Source organism: Raphanus sativus, unplaced genomic scaffold (genome assembly GCF_000801105.2).
Source record: "Raphanus sativus cultivar WK10039 unplaced genomic scaffold, ASM80110v3 Scaffold0199, whole genome shotgun sequence".
NCBI lineage: Eukaryota > Viridiplantae > Streptophyta > Magnoliopsida > Brassicales > Brassicaceae > Raphanus > Raphanus sativus.
Window position 1 is genome coordinate 1 of NW_026615519.1, and position 13882 is coordinate 13882.

Here is a 13882-nt window from a genome sequence, read left to right on the forward strand (position 1 = left end):
ATATTTAGTTTTAAATTATTTCAAAATTTAGAAATTATATTAATGAATATGCGTTTAGCGCATCAGTATATCAAAAACACTAATTCAAGAACTAACTTTGAAAGCCATACTAAATAACTTAACAAGCTATACTTGTTTATTTCTCCAAACTTTTAAAGTTTGTGATCAAGAAAATTAATACAAAATAAAATACTTATTCAAATGACATTCCTGTGTTCCGTTAAGATAAGTACACAGTATATACTTTCTAGATGGAATAATTTTATATTATTTATAAAAAAATCCGCTATCTAAATGTGCTTAAGGACTGTATAGATAGTTTAATTTTTCTTTTTGTAAAGATAAGTCACGGGTTACAGCATCCTGCAATATTTTCTAACCTTAAATAGTTGATTAGTTTGACCGTATCGAACAGATTAATGCATTGAACATGTGAATATATTCATATATCATATAACAAACTTTGAACAAATACACAGAAGATTCCAGATGTTGTTAGGAATTTGAATTTTCTTATGTTTTCATGTTTAGAGATTTGATATTTTCAATAGGTGTCAACTTCTTATCACGAGGTTCTACTTTGAAAGAAATAAGCACGATTAGACGTAGCTTTGTAATCTATTTGCCTAAAAGAATGATTAATTTATTCTGTCCACGAGCCTATCAACCTTCCTTGTGCCAGATTGAACTGCAGCAAATAGGGGTGGTATATCAGAATAGTTTCGGGTTCGGTTCGGTTCAACTAATTTGAGTTTTATAAAACTCAATCTAATTAAAACCAAAGTAGCTTTGATTTGGATTTGGTTTGGGTTTAGTTTGGTTCGGTTTAGTTCGATTTGGTTTAGTTTAATTCGGTTTGATTTTTATTTAGTTTGGTTTATTTTATTATAGTTTAGTTTGGTTCGGTATAGTTTAGAATGCGAACTATAAAAAATAAAGTGTAAATATAAATTTTTGTTAGCTAAAAAATTCATTACTAAAAGTAAAAAGAATAATGTATCTTTTTTTTTGTCAAACTAAAGAATAATGTATCTAAAAACTTAAATTACCAAACAATAAATTTGTTACATAATTTTACCAATACATGATGGATATCGAAGAAGAAGAAGACAAGACGGTTACTATATAGATGTTTATAGGTTTTAGGTTTTGTTTTGAGTACCACATTGAGATGAAGAAAAGATATTTTGTCTCGTTCCAGCATATCAGTCTCCCATAAATCAAACATGAGATGGAGAAAAGATACGACAGAATAAGAGTTTTATTTAGTTGGGTATTCCCTTATTGTTTTCGGATACAAAGCAGCTGCTTATTACATAGCAGCGTCGAGGAAGGAGTTAACAGAAGCAAAGGACCTTTGGTTGTAACAATCAAGGTTACTTCCAGGATCCACTCCAAAGATACCACAGTACCTCTCATAAAACCCAATCCTATCGAGAACTCTCGAGTCTGGGCCATGTCCACATTCCAACCCACCGTTAATGATATTCGTAGTCACACCGTAACCAGGTAATCTCCCGGCAGCAATGTCGGCGTCTGAAGGCTGCCATTCACCGTTGATAACGGCGTGGCACGACGGCTTAGGGGACTGAGGAGTCATCCAGAACCAAATCGCGGCTTTGAAAGCCATCACTGCCTGGTTGGAGACAAGGTCAGGGTTGTTGAGTAAGTCCTCTCTAAGGGCTGCTCCACACTGTCCGTAGTTGTAGTTCCACGACAGCTGCATCGGTCCTCTTCCGTAGTAACGTTTGCCAGGTGCGCATGGCCACGTTCCACTCGGTGAACAGTAGTCTGAAGAAGGATTCACCTCTTCCTTGAAACAGTATCCCCATGCATATGGTCCGTCTGGTGCTGCTGGCCACCCACCTTCAACATGCAAAATCATCCATCTCGTTAATATATTGCACACAAATTAGTCTACCACGTTATTTATCAAACTCTTTTTTTTTACACAGATAACGATGATAGACGTTTTAAAAAATTAGTTTGGGATATAATGCGTTGAAAATTTTAAATGGACTTTTTTAGTTTACGTTTAGTTTTAAAAAATTTAGTTTATGTGTTCCAGAAAGAAAAAGGTCATATATTCTAACATGGTAATCAAAATGACTGTTATGTATAAATATCTATATAATATAAATAACTGTGTTTCCTTTTGGTGTTTGGCAAAAATATTGTTTTAAAACTAATAAAATAAAATCTGTTTTATTTTTATACTAAATAGTTAAATTGTTTTCTTTTGAAGATTATGAAAATTTCAGACATTCATTCCGTTAGTAGGACTTAAAGAATAGTACACCATACCAACATAAAACTTATTGTTTAATTATGGAAAAAGATAGGAACATAATCAAAGCTTACCGGTGGTTTCGTGGGAAGTCTGACCAAAGAAGGCGGCGAGCTCTTTCTTCCTTGCGGCAGTGTCTCCATTGTTGCAGAAGCTGGGGAAATATTTAGCGGCGGCGATAAAAGCATCGTAAGTGTAGAAACCTCTAGCGGGACAAGCGGCATCGTTCCTATGTTTAAGCATTTCATCGAACTGAGATTTTGTAATGATATCAGTAAGACCGCCAGTGGGATCAGGAGGAGGAGGACCAGGAGGAGGAGGAGGGGGAGGAGGAGGACCAGTGGGAGTGCACTGGCTTTGGCAGCCAGGCAGCTTACAGTAAGCTTCGGTGGAACCGCACCATCCGTACTCGCTGCAGCATAGACCATTGGGGCAGAGAGCACCTCCTGCTTGTCGCCCACATTGCTCGGCTGAGGAAAATGATAAAAGGAACAAGAGGTTAAGTAAGAGAACTAGAGAACTCTTCATTTTTCTCTGAGTTTGATGGTTTCTTACTGAGGCAAGCAGGGGGTATATATACTACTACTAATTGCAATATACTATCAATGAATGTTAAATATAATCCAAAGTTAGATATGTGACCGTGGAGTATCGTGGGTGCACGATCAACTTTTTCACACATAAAAAGAAGAAATCGAGATCTCGAGAATGGATTATTATAAGGTTACGTATTGGCGAAAGACTCCCATTTAATTTTATAATAACTCAAGACCAAATTATACACATGTTTAATTAGTTATTATAAGGTTTCTCTTCCTATTCTAATGTTCTTTCCTAGGAGTCATGGTTGAAATTATGGTATTGATAATCTCGGCGAAACATACGTGCATGCAACTATTGTACTTCATAATAATATAAACACTTTGACTAGGTCCTATCTTCATTCATGTGGGCTTGCTTGCAGTTGCAGAATGCAGACTCTTTCAAACTAGACAGAGTACTATTTAAACATTAATAGAAATCTTATCCGACTTTGATGCCTAGCTAGAGAATCATTAGTGATAACGCTTTATAAACCGAGTCATCGTTATTAATTATTGGTTAATCGCATTACAAATTAACAATGTCTTGCTATGACGACTTTTATTAATCCTGTAGAAACTTGAATGGCATAATGGGTTAAGGCATTTGCTTAACAAAGAACTATCATGTTTGCATTAAACAAAAATTGTTACCAATTTAGAGCCAACTAGCAAGAGTAAACTTTTTTATTTTATTTTGTTTTTAGGAAGAGGAAATTTTGTAGATAATAGAAACGAGATAAGTACAAAATTTATCACTGCTTACTAGTGACAGCTTTAACGACTGTTTTTTGTATTTATTTGGCTCTACTGTTTTTTGTCAAAGAAACTACAAAATTTAACAATTGATTTCCCTATAAAAAAATTTACACAGCTACTTGGCTTTGGGTTAAGATATATATACGTTTTCACAACTATAAATTTCCCGGTTCTCTCGATCTATTTATCATCATGAGGTTTATCTTTAATTAGAACACAACCACAGTCCACATAGATCAAGGGTTTTTACATTACGACAGCCGTAAGCCAAACTCATGACTCCATCATTGGTAGAAGCCATAAAAATCCCGTTTTAGCTTCTGGTTTTATATACAAAAATCAAGTATTTTGGGCCTTAGGTCCAAACAATTTTGAAATGACGTAGTTCGTTGGGTATCTAAGATCAAATCATATAGGCTTCGCCCCTGTGGTGGATTGTTTTGATTTTTTTTTTTAATATATAAGATCTTCAAAAGAAAATAAAGTTTTTTTTTAATAACTAAGAAAATAGTATAAAACTATATATATATATATAACTCAATCAAACTTATTAGTTTTTTTTTTGAAGAAATCAAACTTATTAGTTTTAAAAAGAACTTTTAAATGCTTAAAGAACTCCTAAAAACACTCTCAATTATTTTCCTATTTTGCTCATAAAAAGTACTTTTTATTTTTTAATCTTCTTGTGTTTTGTAGAGATAAATACAAAATAACTTTTTAAAAACATTATTGACAGACTCACATTACAGGCTGGATTTTAAAACCGAATTTGAATCGACTTTTAGCTCCTAATTAATTTTTGAATGGGTTTGGTTCAGAGATCATCTCGACCGTACACGTGGAGAAGCCTCGTCGATTCCGATGTTTTTCTTTTCCTCACTTGAAGTCGGTTACTGGCGTCTTTATAAAGCCAACACAAAAGGTTAGACAACAGATACAGAGAGAGAGAGAGAAATCGAAACGGCTAGTTGGCACTCAGATACAGAGAGAGCGAAATGGTGAAGCCCCAGAAGAAACCCAAGGTAGAGAGGAGGAAGAGGAAGACGATGAAGAGAGTATTACCACGCCGACGACCCGCCGCTAATTTCAGAGGGCTACTTTCCGACGCAGAGAGGAAGAAACGAATCGAGGAGCTACGCGACGATCTGTTCAGCGAAGCGGCGAAACTCGTCGCGGAAGATCCTTCTCAGAGCATCGCGATCCTCATGGTGCCTCGTAGTAACAACTCCGGATCGAACGGCGTCGGTTTGCAGTCGTTCGGGTATCCGTCTGTGGAAAGCGTGGTCGGGAAGTTTCTGAAGGATACGGCTCCTCATCCTGTTCCGGTGGTGGCGGAGGAGGGCGCTAAGGAGAAGGAGGAGGAAGAGGAAGATGACGATGATGATGATTGGTCGAAGTATTACTGGTGGGAGGACGAGAAGCTGGTTAATTCGAAGGATCCGGTGGAGATTATGGCGGCGATGGCCGAGATGGAGAAACTGAGAAAGCAAATCGAGATCTTTGAGAGTGAAATAGGTGAAGGTTCTGGGACTCAGGAGGACGATGATGATGATGGATCCAAACCCTAAATGCTAAAGATGGATTCATGTTCAAGTCTTCATCTCCAGCGACGTCGTTTTAGTTTTTTTTCTTTTCATTATAACTATGTTATTTTGATTTGCCCTAAGTTATGTTATATATAGTAAGTTGCTAATTTCGAGTCAGGATTAAGTTTTCCTTTTGATTATCTTATGGCTCCTCTGTTGGTAGAGCCTAAGTCTTCCTTGCGGTTCGTTATATATATGCATAAACATAAGAAGATGGATCATGTATTGTGAATCGAGATGCTGAATAAGCTTATTTCTCTGTGGATCTACAATGGCTTCTCTTTCTTCAACGTTCGTGTGTGTGTCTGGTTCACAAGCTCCACGATGCCTGATCCTGCCGTAGTGAAGAAAACCTCTTTGTTCTTACACCTGAATGAATGTTTCTTGCTTTATACTCATGGTACAATTCTTGCAAGGCTTCTACAAGGCTAGAGTCTATGTACGTGACAGCTGCGTTACATCCAGTTTATCAAATCCATAGTACTAATGTTAGGTTGGAAAGTTGGGAGCTTTCGAGATGTTTACCATATACCTCTGGTTTCCTATTAGTGTGATTACCAATAGTTGCTCTTAGCCTGAGATATGGAAACACAGGGGGTTGTGTGCATTCTTTCTATGGGATCTCATAACACGTACAAGGCAGAGTTGGGAACCAAATGGTCACTTTGACCTTTCCCTGATGTATAACTTATATTGGCAAATATACGGGAGCATCACTCATAATCACATTGTAAGTTCATCACTAGTTAAATGGTAGTAGATCCCATGCGACTTTTCAAATGCATTTGGTGGTTCATAGATATTGCTCTGACATTGGCTTATCAATATGGGTTTTCGTCTACTGTTCACATTTTCATAAGTAGAAAACCAGTCACACCAGAATCAAACTCTACTGAATATCAGAGCCACTCATAAGTGCAAGGATGCTTGATACATATCAAAGAGCATGTAACCGAACAAGAGAAACAAGGCAAATAGTAAGACAGAGAGATAAACGCTGTTGATGTTCTCAATTCCCCAGGGAGTTCCACAAATATTGGCACAGAAGAAATGGAAGCTCCTTAGCGTTGCCTTAGAGGTCTCTGTAAAACAACGGGTTGAGGTTTATATTTGTTCTATTAAAAGGAAAAACACAAAACAAAACATTAGTGAGTGAGTGAATAGATTTTACCCGTGGTTCATTGTTAGCTTCACGGGGTGGTTGTCTACTACTACTACTACTTCTAGCGTCTCTGTCTGCATCACGCTCTGGCTTGTCATGCCTATAAAACGCTTCTAAGGCTCTGATCACAAATGGCCGGACTAGGTTCACTTCCATTGCAGACACATTATTCATCTGCAATATTTTAGAACTCGGTAATGAGAGAAAAAAAAGGCAACGTCGAGAAGAAGCAAGCAATAAACAAAAAAACACTAACCTTTACTGCAGTTGTATCTGCTCCAAACGTTCCCAAGTTAGTCTCGAGTTTGTGAAGCCGCACATCTCTGATGTCCTCGACTAGTGATTTCACCTATACAAAAACTTGATAAAGGCTTGAAGGATACAAAACACATGGGCTTAAAAATGGGAGACAATTACCATATACATGTCTGGAATATCATCACGTGCACTGCAAACAAAAAAAAACAAAAAGTGAGGGTTTTTCAAAAACACTCATCAGCAAATCTTTAGATGCTAAGGGGAGCAAGTCTAAAAAATCACATACTGATCAAAAAGCAGTCTAGCAATCTCAATGTAACCCGATGGTAATGGCTGAAATTTCGACTGAGGTTCTCGTTCTGCTTCCAAGACCTGAGTCAAATTGTCTAGTTCACAAGAGGAAGAAAGCAACAAGTTAAACAAAATCGCCATTTTGCATTCAAAAGTTATATAACTGCAAAATTTTTACATCTTTACCAACAGACAACCAGGCTGGAGGGCGGAAAGTGCATTTGCCTCTACGTTTCAGTGCGACTGCAAGCCACAGAGGCACTTGCGTTGGAATCTGAGGAACGAACCGACCATAATCCCCCTAACCACCGGTTCAAAAAAAAATCAAACCCGACATGGTTAATTAATTAACTAGAAAAATTCACCACATTGGTTTTCAAGATTCTAAAAAAGCTGTGGAGAGATTATTATTATTATTATTATTACAGCGATGAAGTTGAGCGGGTCCATGTTCATGTTGGGAACAATCTCCACCATTTCGTCTTCTGCCATGAACTCAACCTGTGTGTGAAATGTGAGGATCAGTCTGTCCAGACAGTAATTACAGACAAAGAGGAAGACAAGAACCTCTTGAGGAGAAAAGAGTGAGATGTGAGGATCAGTCTGTCCAGCCATTGATAATCTCTCTCTCAAGAGATCTCAGTTCCCACTGTATTATTAAAAAAGAAAAAAAAAAGATTAGTAACATCCAAAATGGTAGATAAGTTAACCATCTCTGGTTGACATTTAATCGAACACCTTGTCTACACAAAAATCATCAGTACATTACTAGCGAAACTTCCGGTTCTTATCTTTTATCTCAGCAACAGAATCTAAAATTTTGGAGTATCTAGTGAGATACCCAACGGTCTTGTTTAGTAGTGTTTTCAGAGGATAACGTTGTAAAGGAAATCCAGGAAGAGTGATTAGAGGAAGAGCCTTGACCGAGAGAGATTTACCTGGGTTTAGAATTTGATTTGAAGATCAGATCGATCTCTTCCGATTCTACGAACTAGAAGAAGAAGAGAGACAGAGAAGGAAGGTTTTTGATCGCGAAGGGGAGATAGCAGCTTCGGAATAGTAGAGTTTCTTCTACGTTTTGGCGGGAGAATCAGATCTCGGGTTTAGCGGGAAATATGTTAATAGGTTTCGGTTAAGACTCGGTATTTTAATTGAACCAACCTCAAATAAAAAAAAAACCAAATTTTATCCTCGTGTGATTTAGTTAAACGGCACAGCTACAAAACCCTAATCTCAGTTTCGATCTTTTATAGAATCTGAGTTGAAGAGGTGGAAGAGATGAAGAGAGGAAGGAGGAATGTGAAACAAGCGGCGTCAGAGCAGGAGTTCACGCTTGAGGAATGTCAGAGCATCGCTCAGGTCGTCTCTCTCAGAGGTTCCAATCAAATTGAGATAATGGATGCAAAAGGAGACAAGTCATTAGCACTGTTTCCAGCCAAGTTTCGTGAGAGCATGTGGATCAGACGAGGAAGCTTTGTGGTGATTGACCATACAGGAAAGCAAAAGGCGCAAGAAGCTGGTTGCAAAGTTACATCTATTGTCTGTAAAGTTCTCTTCTTTGACCAAATCCGTCTCCTTCAAAACTCTCCGGAATGGCCACAAATCTTCAGGGATGATGCTAAGCCATTTCAAAGCTCTCAAATTCCCGTGGTAAATCACGGTGAAATAGGTTCGAGTGATGATGGGATGCCTCCACTGGAAGCAAACACAAACAGGTTGAGACCGTTTGGGGTGCAGTGTGATGCAGAAACAGATTCTGACTCATAGAAACATCCGCCGGTACATGCTTTTCTCTTGTTTCTCAAGAGAGGGAACACTAATAGTTGTGACATGTCTCCTCTCTTATTATTAAACACTATGTAACCCACACAGAGCTGCTTCAAAATGCAGAGTTTTGATTTTGCAATGAATTGTTTATTGATCAAAAAAAAAACCAAATTTTATTATGATTAATTAATCACCACGGTAAAGCCATCCATGTTTTGCTGTATTTTCTTAAAGAACTAAAAAAAAAAAAACTCTTGTGTTAATAATGGCTTTCACGTCATGATCTACAGCTAACTGTTGCTTCAAAATTTGTATAAATGATTACAGTAGAGAGTGTATATACTATACATCAGAGGATGTGGTGAACCAACTGATCAAAAGCAAGCACGGAGTATTTTACAAGTGAGACATCATTGAACAAGTTGGTAGAAGTGAGGCCTCATGAAATTTTTGTTTTGGAGCATGCAGTAACGATGTTCTGTACATTTTTTGTTTTTTTTTGAAAAAATCGTTGTTCTGTACTTGGATTGTATTTATAGAATTTGAGAGACATAACGCTTTAGCTTATCTCACTTGTGGGAAAAGAATAAAACAATCATAAAAAGAATGTCTAGAATTACAAGACTACTTTTGTCTGGACCGACCATAGTACACAAACACATAATCAATGTGAAAGTAAACATAAGAACTTTGTTCAGGACGAATCTCATCCCCCATTTATGGAGGAGTCATTTACAGAATGTCAAAGCAGAAAAAAAAAACAACAAATGTACTTGAGATAAAAAAAAAAAGACGAGAATTAAAAGACAATTAACCTTTGCAGAAACGATTTATTCTTGTTTCCCATATGTACACACCCACCCACCAATACTTGCCTCCTTTTCTTTACACTGAAACACCTGATTCAACAACTCTACCTCTGTTCATGTCTGCATCTTTGTGTGCTCCTCCTCCTCCTCCTCCTTTCCCCTGATGTTTTCCTTGACGCTGCGACCAATACCCGTACGCCCTCAACACCCTGTCTAGCAGTTCTTGTGGCACTGGCTCTCCTCTTCGTTGCTGCGGCGATATACTCGCTGTGTGAACCAGAGTCTTCCACTTGTCCTGTAAAAACACCACATGTTTAATCGATCCACTGTGGAATATGATATATGTTAGTTTGTGTTAGATGCGTTTTTTACCTTCAAGTCCACATAGGTTCTATGATCTGCACTCTCGAAAGCACGCAGTTTCACATCGCGCCATCTGTTGCGCAATGAGAAGATATATCGAACCATTAGCTTTTGAGTTTTTGATATTTAACACCAACGACCAAGCCACATGAAACTTATATACCTTCCAGTCCCCAGCTCTTCAACTGCTTGTACGAGAGCTTCCACCTCTGTCACTGAGAAGGGTCTCCTGGTTCTGCGCTGAGCAAGCTCAGTACGCTTAGGTTTCTGGCTCAACGGAACTACGGCAAGCGCCTCAACTTCCAAGGCTGGAAGTGGAACAATCGCTCTTGTATCTGATGAAGGTTCTTCTTCACCAACAGTTATCTCCTTCTGATATGGAACTAACTCGAGGTGGTTATTATTGTCCACGTCATCCGCCTGTGGAGGTTTAGTGTCTAACGTGGGAGGAGCAGCAGACCTGAAAAGATCATCAAGAAAGCGCTTTTTCTACTTAAGAATCTTCAAGAAGAAAGAAAGAAAGAAAGAGAGTGAGTTCGTTTAGTACCGTTCAGACAAGTTTGTAGGGTCGATAGGCACAAGAGGATCTTGGGAACACAAAGGTACATGAACTTTGCTGGGACCACCAGGCTCCAAGGTGAACCCAAGGTTGGTTAGATTCTCTCCACATGAGATCCCAGTCTGTGACAGAGTCTTCTTGTCATCTCTGACCTTCTTTCCATGTACTACAACACCAACACGTATTCCACCGCTGAGTAGAACACTCACAGCCTCCATCACCGTCCTCTGTAACCAAAAGGGTACATGACTCTGTTTATATTAAAACCTCAACGTCTAAAACAAGAGAACAACCATTGCAATGTTACCTTTAGTGATCCTACTGTTGCAGTTTCCGGAACTTCAATAAAAAGCTCTGGAATCCTAAAGGACTTGATGCTTAGCTTCACTGCACAACATGAGAAGAAGCCCTTTGAAATGAGAGGACCATTCAAACAGCTAAAGATAAAGATAACTGAAGAAGAGTTGCAAAATAACCAACCTGAATCACGCTTCTCAGGTAACTTGGAAACACTTCCGCTACTGATTCCACCACCATCAGAGGTTACAACCGAGCTTCTCTCCGGTGATGATCTTCTCCTCTTGTAAATGGTCTCACGCTGCCATGCGGCGTTGTATCCATAACATGACTTCCTTTTGCGGTAAACAGACTTTACGCCAGCATCTAGACATTAAACACACGGCATATCACTATTTGAAGAAATGCATAAATGAAACAAGTTGTGAACACTTACCAGCTCCTCTGTAGTGTCCAAGATCCTTGGCCATTTGTTTCCAGTATTGAGAGGACAGAGACTTTCTTATCCTTCGAATCGTTGGAGACCTATACGACTTAAACTTATTGCTAAACTTATGGTAACTATATAATTTTTCATCATCATCATCATCTCTACCTAACTTAGTATGGTTCCCTTGTCGTCTAGCAAGGGAACCATCAACGCAAGATGGTGATTTTAGTTCACCATCCCCGCACACTGTTCTAGGAACAGTTGCTTCCTCCAGCTTGCAAGTATCAGTTACAAAGCCACCGGTTGCTTCTACTTGTTCAAACCTACCACCACCCGTCTCCTCCTCGGTGACGCCTTCTTCGCATTTGACGTTCTTGGTTTCACACACAGGAGTCCGCTCCAAGACGCCGTCGTCGTCGTCGTCATCAGGAAATGAAAAACTGTTCACCACACACGTCTTCTTGTCATGGTCGTCGTCTTCTTGTTTAATCTCTTTACGATGAGTATTCATATTCACTTCAAACGCGTTGGAAGAGGCTGAGGAGGAGCTCTCGCATTCCTCTAGCAACTTGCCAGCTAGAGAAGCGAGCAAGTCCATTGCATCCGTCCTCTTGTTTATGACCTTCCTCTTGACAAAAGAAGAAAAAAAAATCAACCGATGAGTAGTTAGTCAATTTAATGAGACAGAGATCAAGAAGATGAGAAATGAGATTTTGATTTACCCTGCATGAACGAGGAGCCTTGGGGATATTGGGGTAATCGAATCCAACAGAGACGCAATCTAACTTCCTCTTGAACACCATCTCTCTCAGCTATTGCATTAACACTACAAACAAACACAATCAGCTCAGACTAGGGATGTCAATTGGACATTCTGTCCATGGACGTCCATGTCCAAATTAATATGGACTAATATGGACATGCCCAAATTCGTCCAAAATATTTTGTTGTCCAACTGGACAACGCCCAAATACGCCCAAAGACCAATGGACAAGACCAAATAGACATGGGCCGTCCAAATTATTAAAATGTCTAGGGTTTTTAATTGGAGAAAATTTATTTTTTTTCATTTGGCCGTCACTCTTATCTCTCGATCTCATATCTCTCAATCTCAAGCTCTCCATGACTCAATCTCTCTCGATCTCGAGCTCAAACATGTAGTTTTAATCTAAATATCTGTTGTTATATATAAAATTTAGAATCTGTATATTTTTTTACATCAAGTGGGCGAATTGGACTCCATGGACAGTCCAACTGGACATGGTCCTATTTGGACATGGTTCTATTTGGACATGGACTATTTGGACATGGACCTATTTGGACATCAAGACCAAAAACGCCCAAAAAAAAAAGCCCATCTGGACATGTCCACTTCCGTCCGGACAGCCCAATTGACATCCCTAGCTCAGACAATTGATTAACCTTGAGATCATCAAACATAACTTGACACGCACGCACATGTAGAAGCCAAACAATGTTTCAGATCCAATGTTATGAATTAAACTCCCAAAACAAAAATTCGATAATTTCGAAACATCACACAGAGTATCAGATCTCGGACATCAACCAGATCTCCGACAAGTTCCCAACTTCTGTCGATCCGACCCGACCCGACCCGGTAAAGAATTTAATCGGAAATTTCGAAATCCAGATCAAAATTCAACAGAGAAACTACAGATCGGTTTTCGATCGAAACTCACCTAAATCAACTGTCACCAGCTTCTTTGATCACGATCCGAGGGGCCACTTCGATTACAGATCACGCAGAACAGAACTTCCAATTTTACCAATTTTGATGTTTTTTTTTGTAAGTAATATAAAAATAATGTACAAAGGAGGAGAGATTAGAAGAATCGATCTATACAGAGAGAGTTTAGAGATTTAAGAAGAATAGAGTTTTAATGTCTTTGTCCCTATAAAAGAAAAGAAAGAGGAGGAAGGAGACGTGAAAACTGAAAAGCCCCTTTTTTATTTATTATTCTCATAAATAAATCATAAGTTTTTTTTTTTATTGACCACACAAATGACAATGGGTTTGAGGATGAGGCCGTTAAGGGAACTGGTTAACCGGTGTTAACGGTTACCATCGCAGTTTGTATTAAACCCTCTCTCTCTCCGGTTAACCGGTTGTTGAGACTTGAGAAGTCACCCTTCTCTCTCGGACCATTTAAAAAAAAAAAAAAGAAGATAGGGTTTTGTCAGAAAGAATCTTAATTTTAGGGATCGGATAAAAACAAATAAAAATTGTGTTTGTGATTGGAGTGGGGTCTTTGTCTTTTTATTTAATACAACAAAAACAAGAGTAGCTCTCTCTTTCTACCACGTGGTTGAGAGAAGCCTGTGAGGAGTCTATTGCTTTGGTTATAACGTCAGTCACAAGGTTCAGTGGTTCACTAATGTGAGGGATGACATGAAGTCCTCGGATGATTGTTTATATGCTATTTAATGTGTAGAGGCATGTGCTAGTGTGGCCGAGATGAACGTGACATATGTTGTAAAGGTTGAATCATTGAATGTGGTCTGTTAATGATCATGTTCTTGTGTTAGGATGCGCCAGATATCCAAATTGTGTGTTACTAGCTAAGCATAAGCCAGATGTTGAATCGAATATACTTTGTTTATGCCCTCTGGCCTACTAGTACTGATGTGGATGGTGGTGGACCCTTTTTGTCATTTTCGTTATTATGGGCCACAGGACAATCAGTTAATGGGCTGGGTCTGATCATTCTCTTG

At 38.7% G+C, this 13882-nt stretch overlaps 5 protein-coding genes across 7 annotated transcripts; 2 read left to right on the plus strand and 3 right to left on the minus strand.

Annotated features, from left to right (window-relative positions):
- Positions 1-1129: 1129 nt before the first annotated feature.
- Positions 1130-2831, minus strand: LOC108809890 (endochitinase CH25). Its single transcript, XM_018582027.2, has 2 exons — positions 2362-2831; positions 1130-1866 (listed from the first exon to the last, which is right to left on the minus strand). The coding sequence occupies exons 1-2, from the start codon at positions 2813-2815 to the stop codon at positions 1313-1315; spliced, it is 1008 nt and encodes a 335-aa protein (XP_018437529.1). The 5' UTR covers positions 2816-2831; the 3' UTR covers positions 1130-1312.
- Positions 2832-4622: 1791 nt separating this feature from the next.
- On the plus strand, positions 4623-5195 carry LOC130501449 (uncharacterized). The gene has a single exon (XM_056996377.1). The coding sequence runs from the start codon at positions 4623-4625 to the stop codon at positions 5193-5195; it is 573 nt and encodes a 190-aa protein (XP_056852357.1).
- Positions 5196-6084: 889 nt separating this feature from the next.
- Positions 6085-7999, minus strand: LOC108809543 (DNA replication complex GINS protein PSF2). The gene is made up of 9 exons (XM_018581681.2): positions 7863-7999; positions 7492-7573; positions 7351-7425; positions 7111-7225; positions 6920-7019; positions 6793-6823; positions 6632-6724; positions 6385-6549; positions 6085-6295 (listed from the first exon to the last, which is right to left on the minus strand). The coding sequence occupies exons 2-9, from the start codon at positions 7537-7539 to the stop codon at positions 6275-6277; spliced, it is 648 nt and encodes a 215-aa protein (XP_018437183.2). The 5' UTR covers positions 7540-7573; positions 7863-7999; the 3' UTR covers positions 6085-6274.
- A 68-nt stretch (positions 8000-8067) lies between these two features.
- LOC130501443 (uncharacterized) lies at positions 8068-8784 on the plus strand. Its single transcript, XM_056996369.1, has one exon. The coding sequence runs from the start codon at positions 8203-8205 to the stop codon at positions 8689-8691; it is 489 nt and encodes a 162-aa protein (XP_056852349.1). The 5' UTR covers positions 8068-8202; the 3' UTR covers positions 8692-8784.
- Positions 8785-9264: 480 nt separating this feature from the next.
- Positions 9265-13077, minus strand: LOC108813354 (telomere repeat-binding protein 3). Of its 3 annotated transcripts, XM_018585891.2 has the most exons (9): positions 12850-13074; positions 11872-11975; positions 11156-11777; positions 10903-11085; positions 10730-10809; positions 10411-10649; positions 10027-10323; positions 9873-9936; positions 9265-9795 (listed from the first exon to the last, which is right to left on the minus strand). In XM_018585891.2, exons 2-9 carry the CDS (start codon positions 11950-11952, stop codon positions 9577-9579), a joined length of 1785 nt encoding a protein of 594 aa, XP_018441393.2. In that variant the 5' UTR covers positions 11953-11975; positions 12850-13074; the 3' UTR covers positions 9265-9576. The 3 variants fall into 3 exon arrangements, with proteins under 3 accessions (XP_018441393.2, XP_056852358.1, XP_018441391.2); XM_056996378.1 differs by having other exon boundaries at positions 10730-11085; positions 11872-11977; positions 12853-13077; XM_018585889.2 differs by having other exon boundaries at positions 10730-11085; positions 12850-13077.
- Between the last annotated feature and the right edge of the window lie 805 nt (positions 13078-13882).

What these genes read in the sequence shown, in the direction of transcription:
- LOC108809890 (XM_018582027.2), bottom strand. Translation starts at nt 2,815, where the DNA reads ATGAAGAGTTCTCTAGTTCTCTTACTTAACCTCTTGTTCCTTTTATCA. An exon ending in GACTTCCCACGAAACCACCG is followed by an intron (nt 1,867 to 2,361) that starts GTAAGCTTTGAT and finishes TGCATGTTGAAG; the next exon opens with GTGGGTGGCCAGCAGCACCA.
- LOC130501449 (XM_056996377.1), top strand. Translation starts at nt 4,623, where the DNA reads ATGGTGAAGCCCCAGAAGAAACCCAAGGTAGAGAGGAGGAAGAGGAAG.
- LOC108809543 (XM_018581681.2), bottom strand. Translation starts at nt 7,539, where the DNA reads ATGGCTGGACAGACTGATCCTCACATCTCACTCTTTTCTCCTCAAGAG. An exon ending in CACTCTTTTCTCCTCAAGAG is followed by an intron (nt 7,426 to 7,491) that starts GTTCTTGTCTTC and finishes TTTCACACACAG; the next exon opens with GTTGAGTTCATGGCAGAAGA. An exon ending in CAGATACAACTGCAGTAAAG is followed by an intron (nt 6,550 to 6,631) that starts GTTAGTGTTTTT and finishes AAAATATTGCAG; the next exon opens with ATGAATAATGTGTCTGCAAT.
- LOC130501443 (XM_056996369.1), top strand. Translation starts at nt 8,203, where the DNA reads ATGAAGAGAGGAAGGAGGAATGTGAAACAAGCGGCGTCAGAGCAGGAG.
- LOC108813354 (XM_056996378.1), bottom strand. Translation starts at nt 11,952, where the DNA reads ATGGTGTTCAAGAGGAAGTTAGATTGCGTCTCTGTTGGATTCGATTAC. An exon ending in TGGACACTACAGAGGAGCTG is followed by an intron (nt 11,086 to 11,155) that starts GTAAGTGTTCAC and finishes TTTAATGTCTAG; the next exon opens with ATGCTGGCGTAAAGTCTGTT. An exon ending in CAACAGTAGGATCACTAAAG is followed by an intron (nt 10,650 to 10,729) that starts GTAACATTGCAA and finishes TTTTGGTTACAG; the next exon opens with AGGACGGTGATGGAGGCTGT.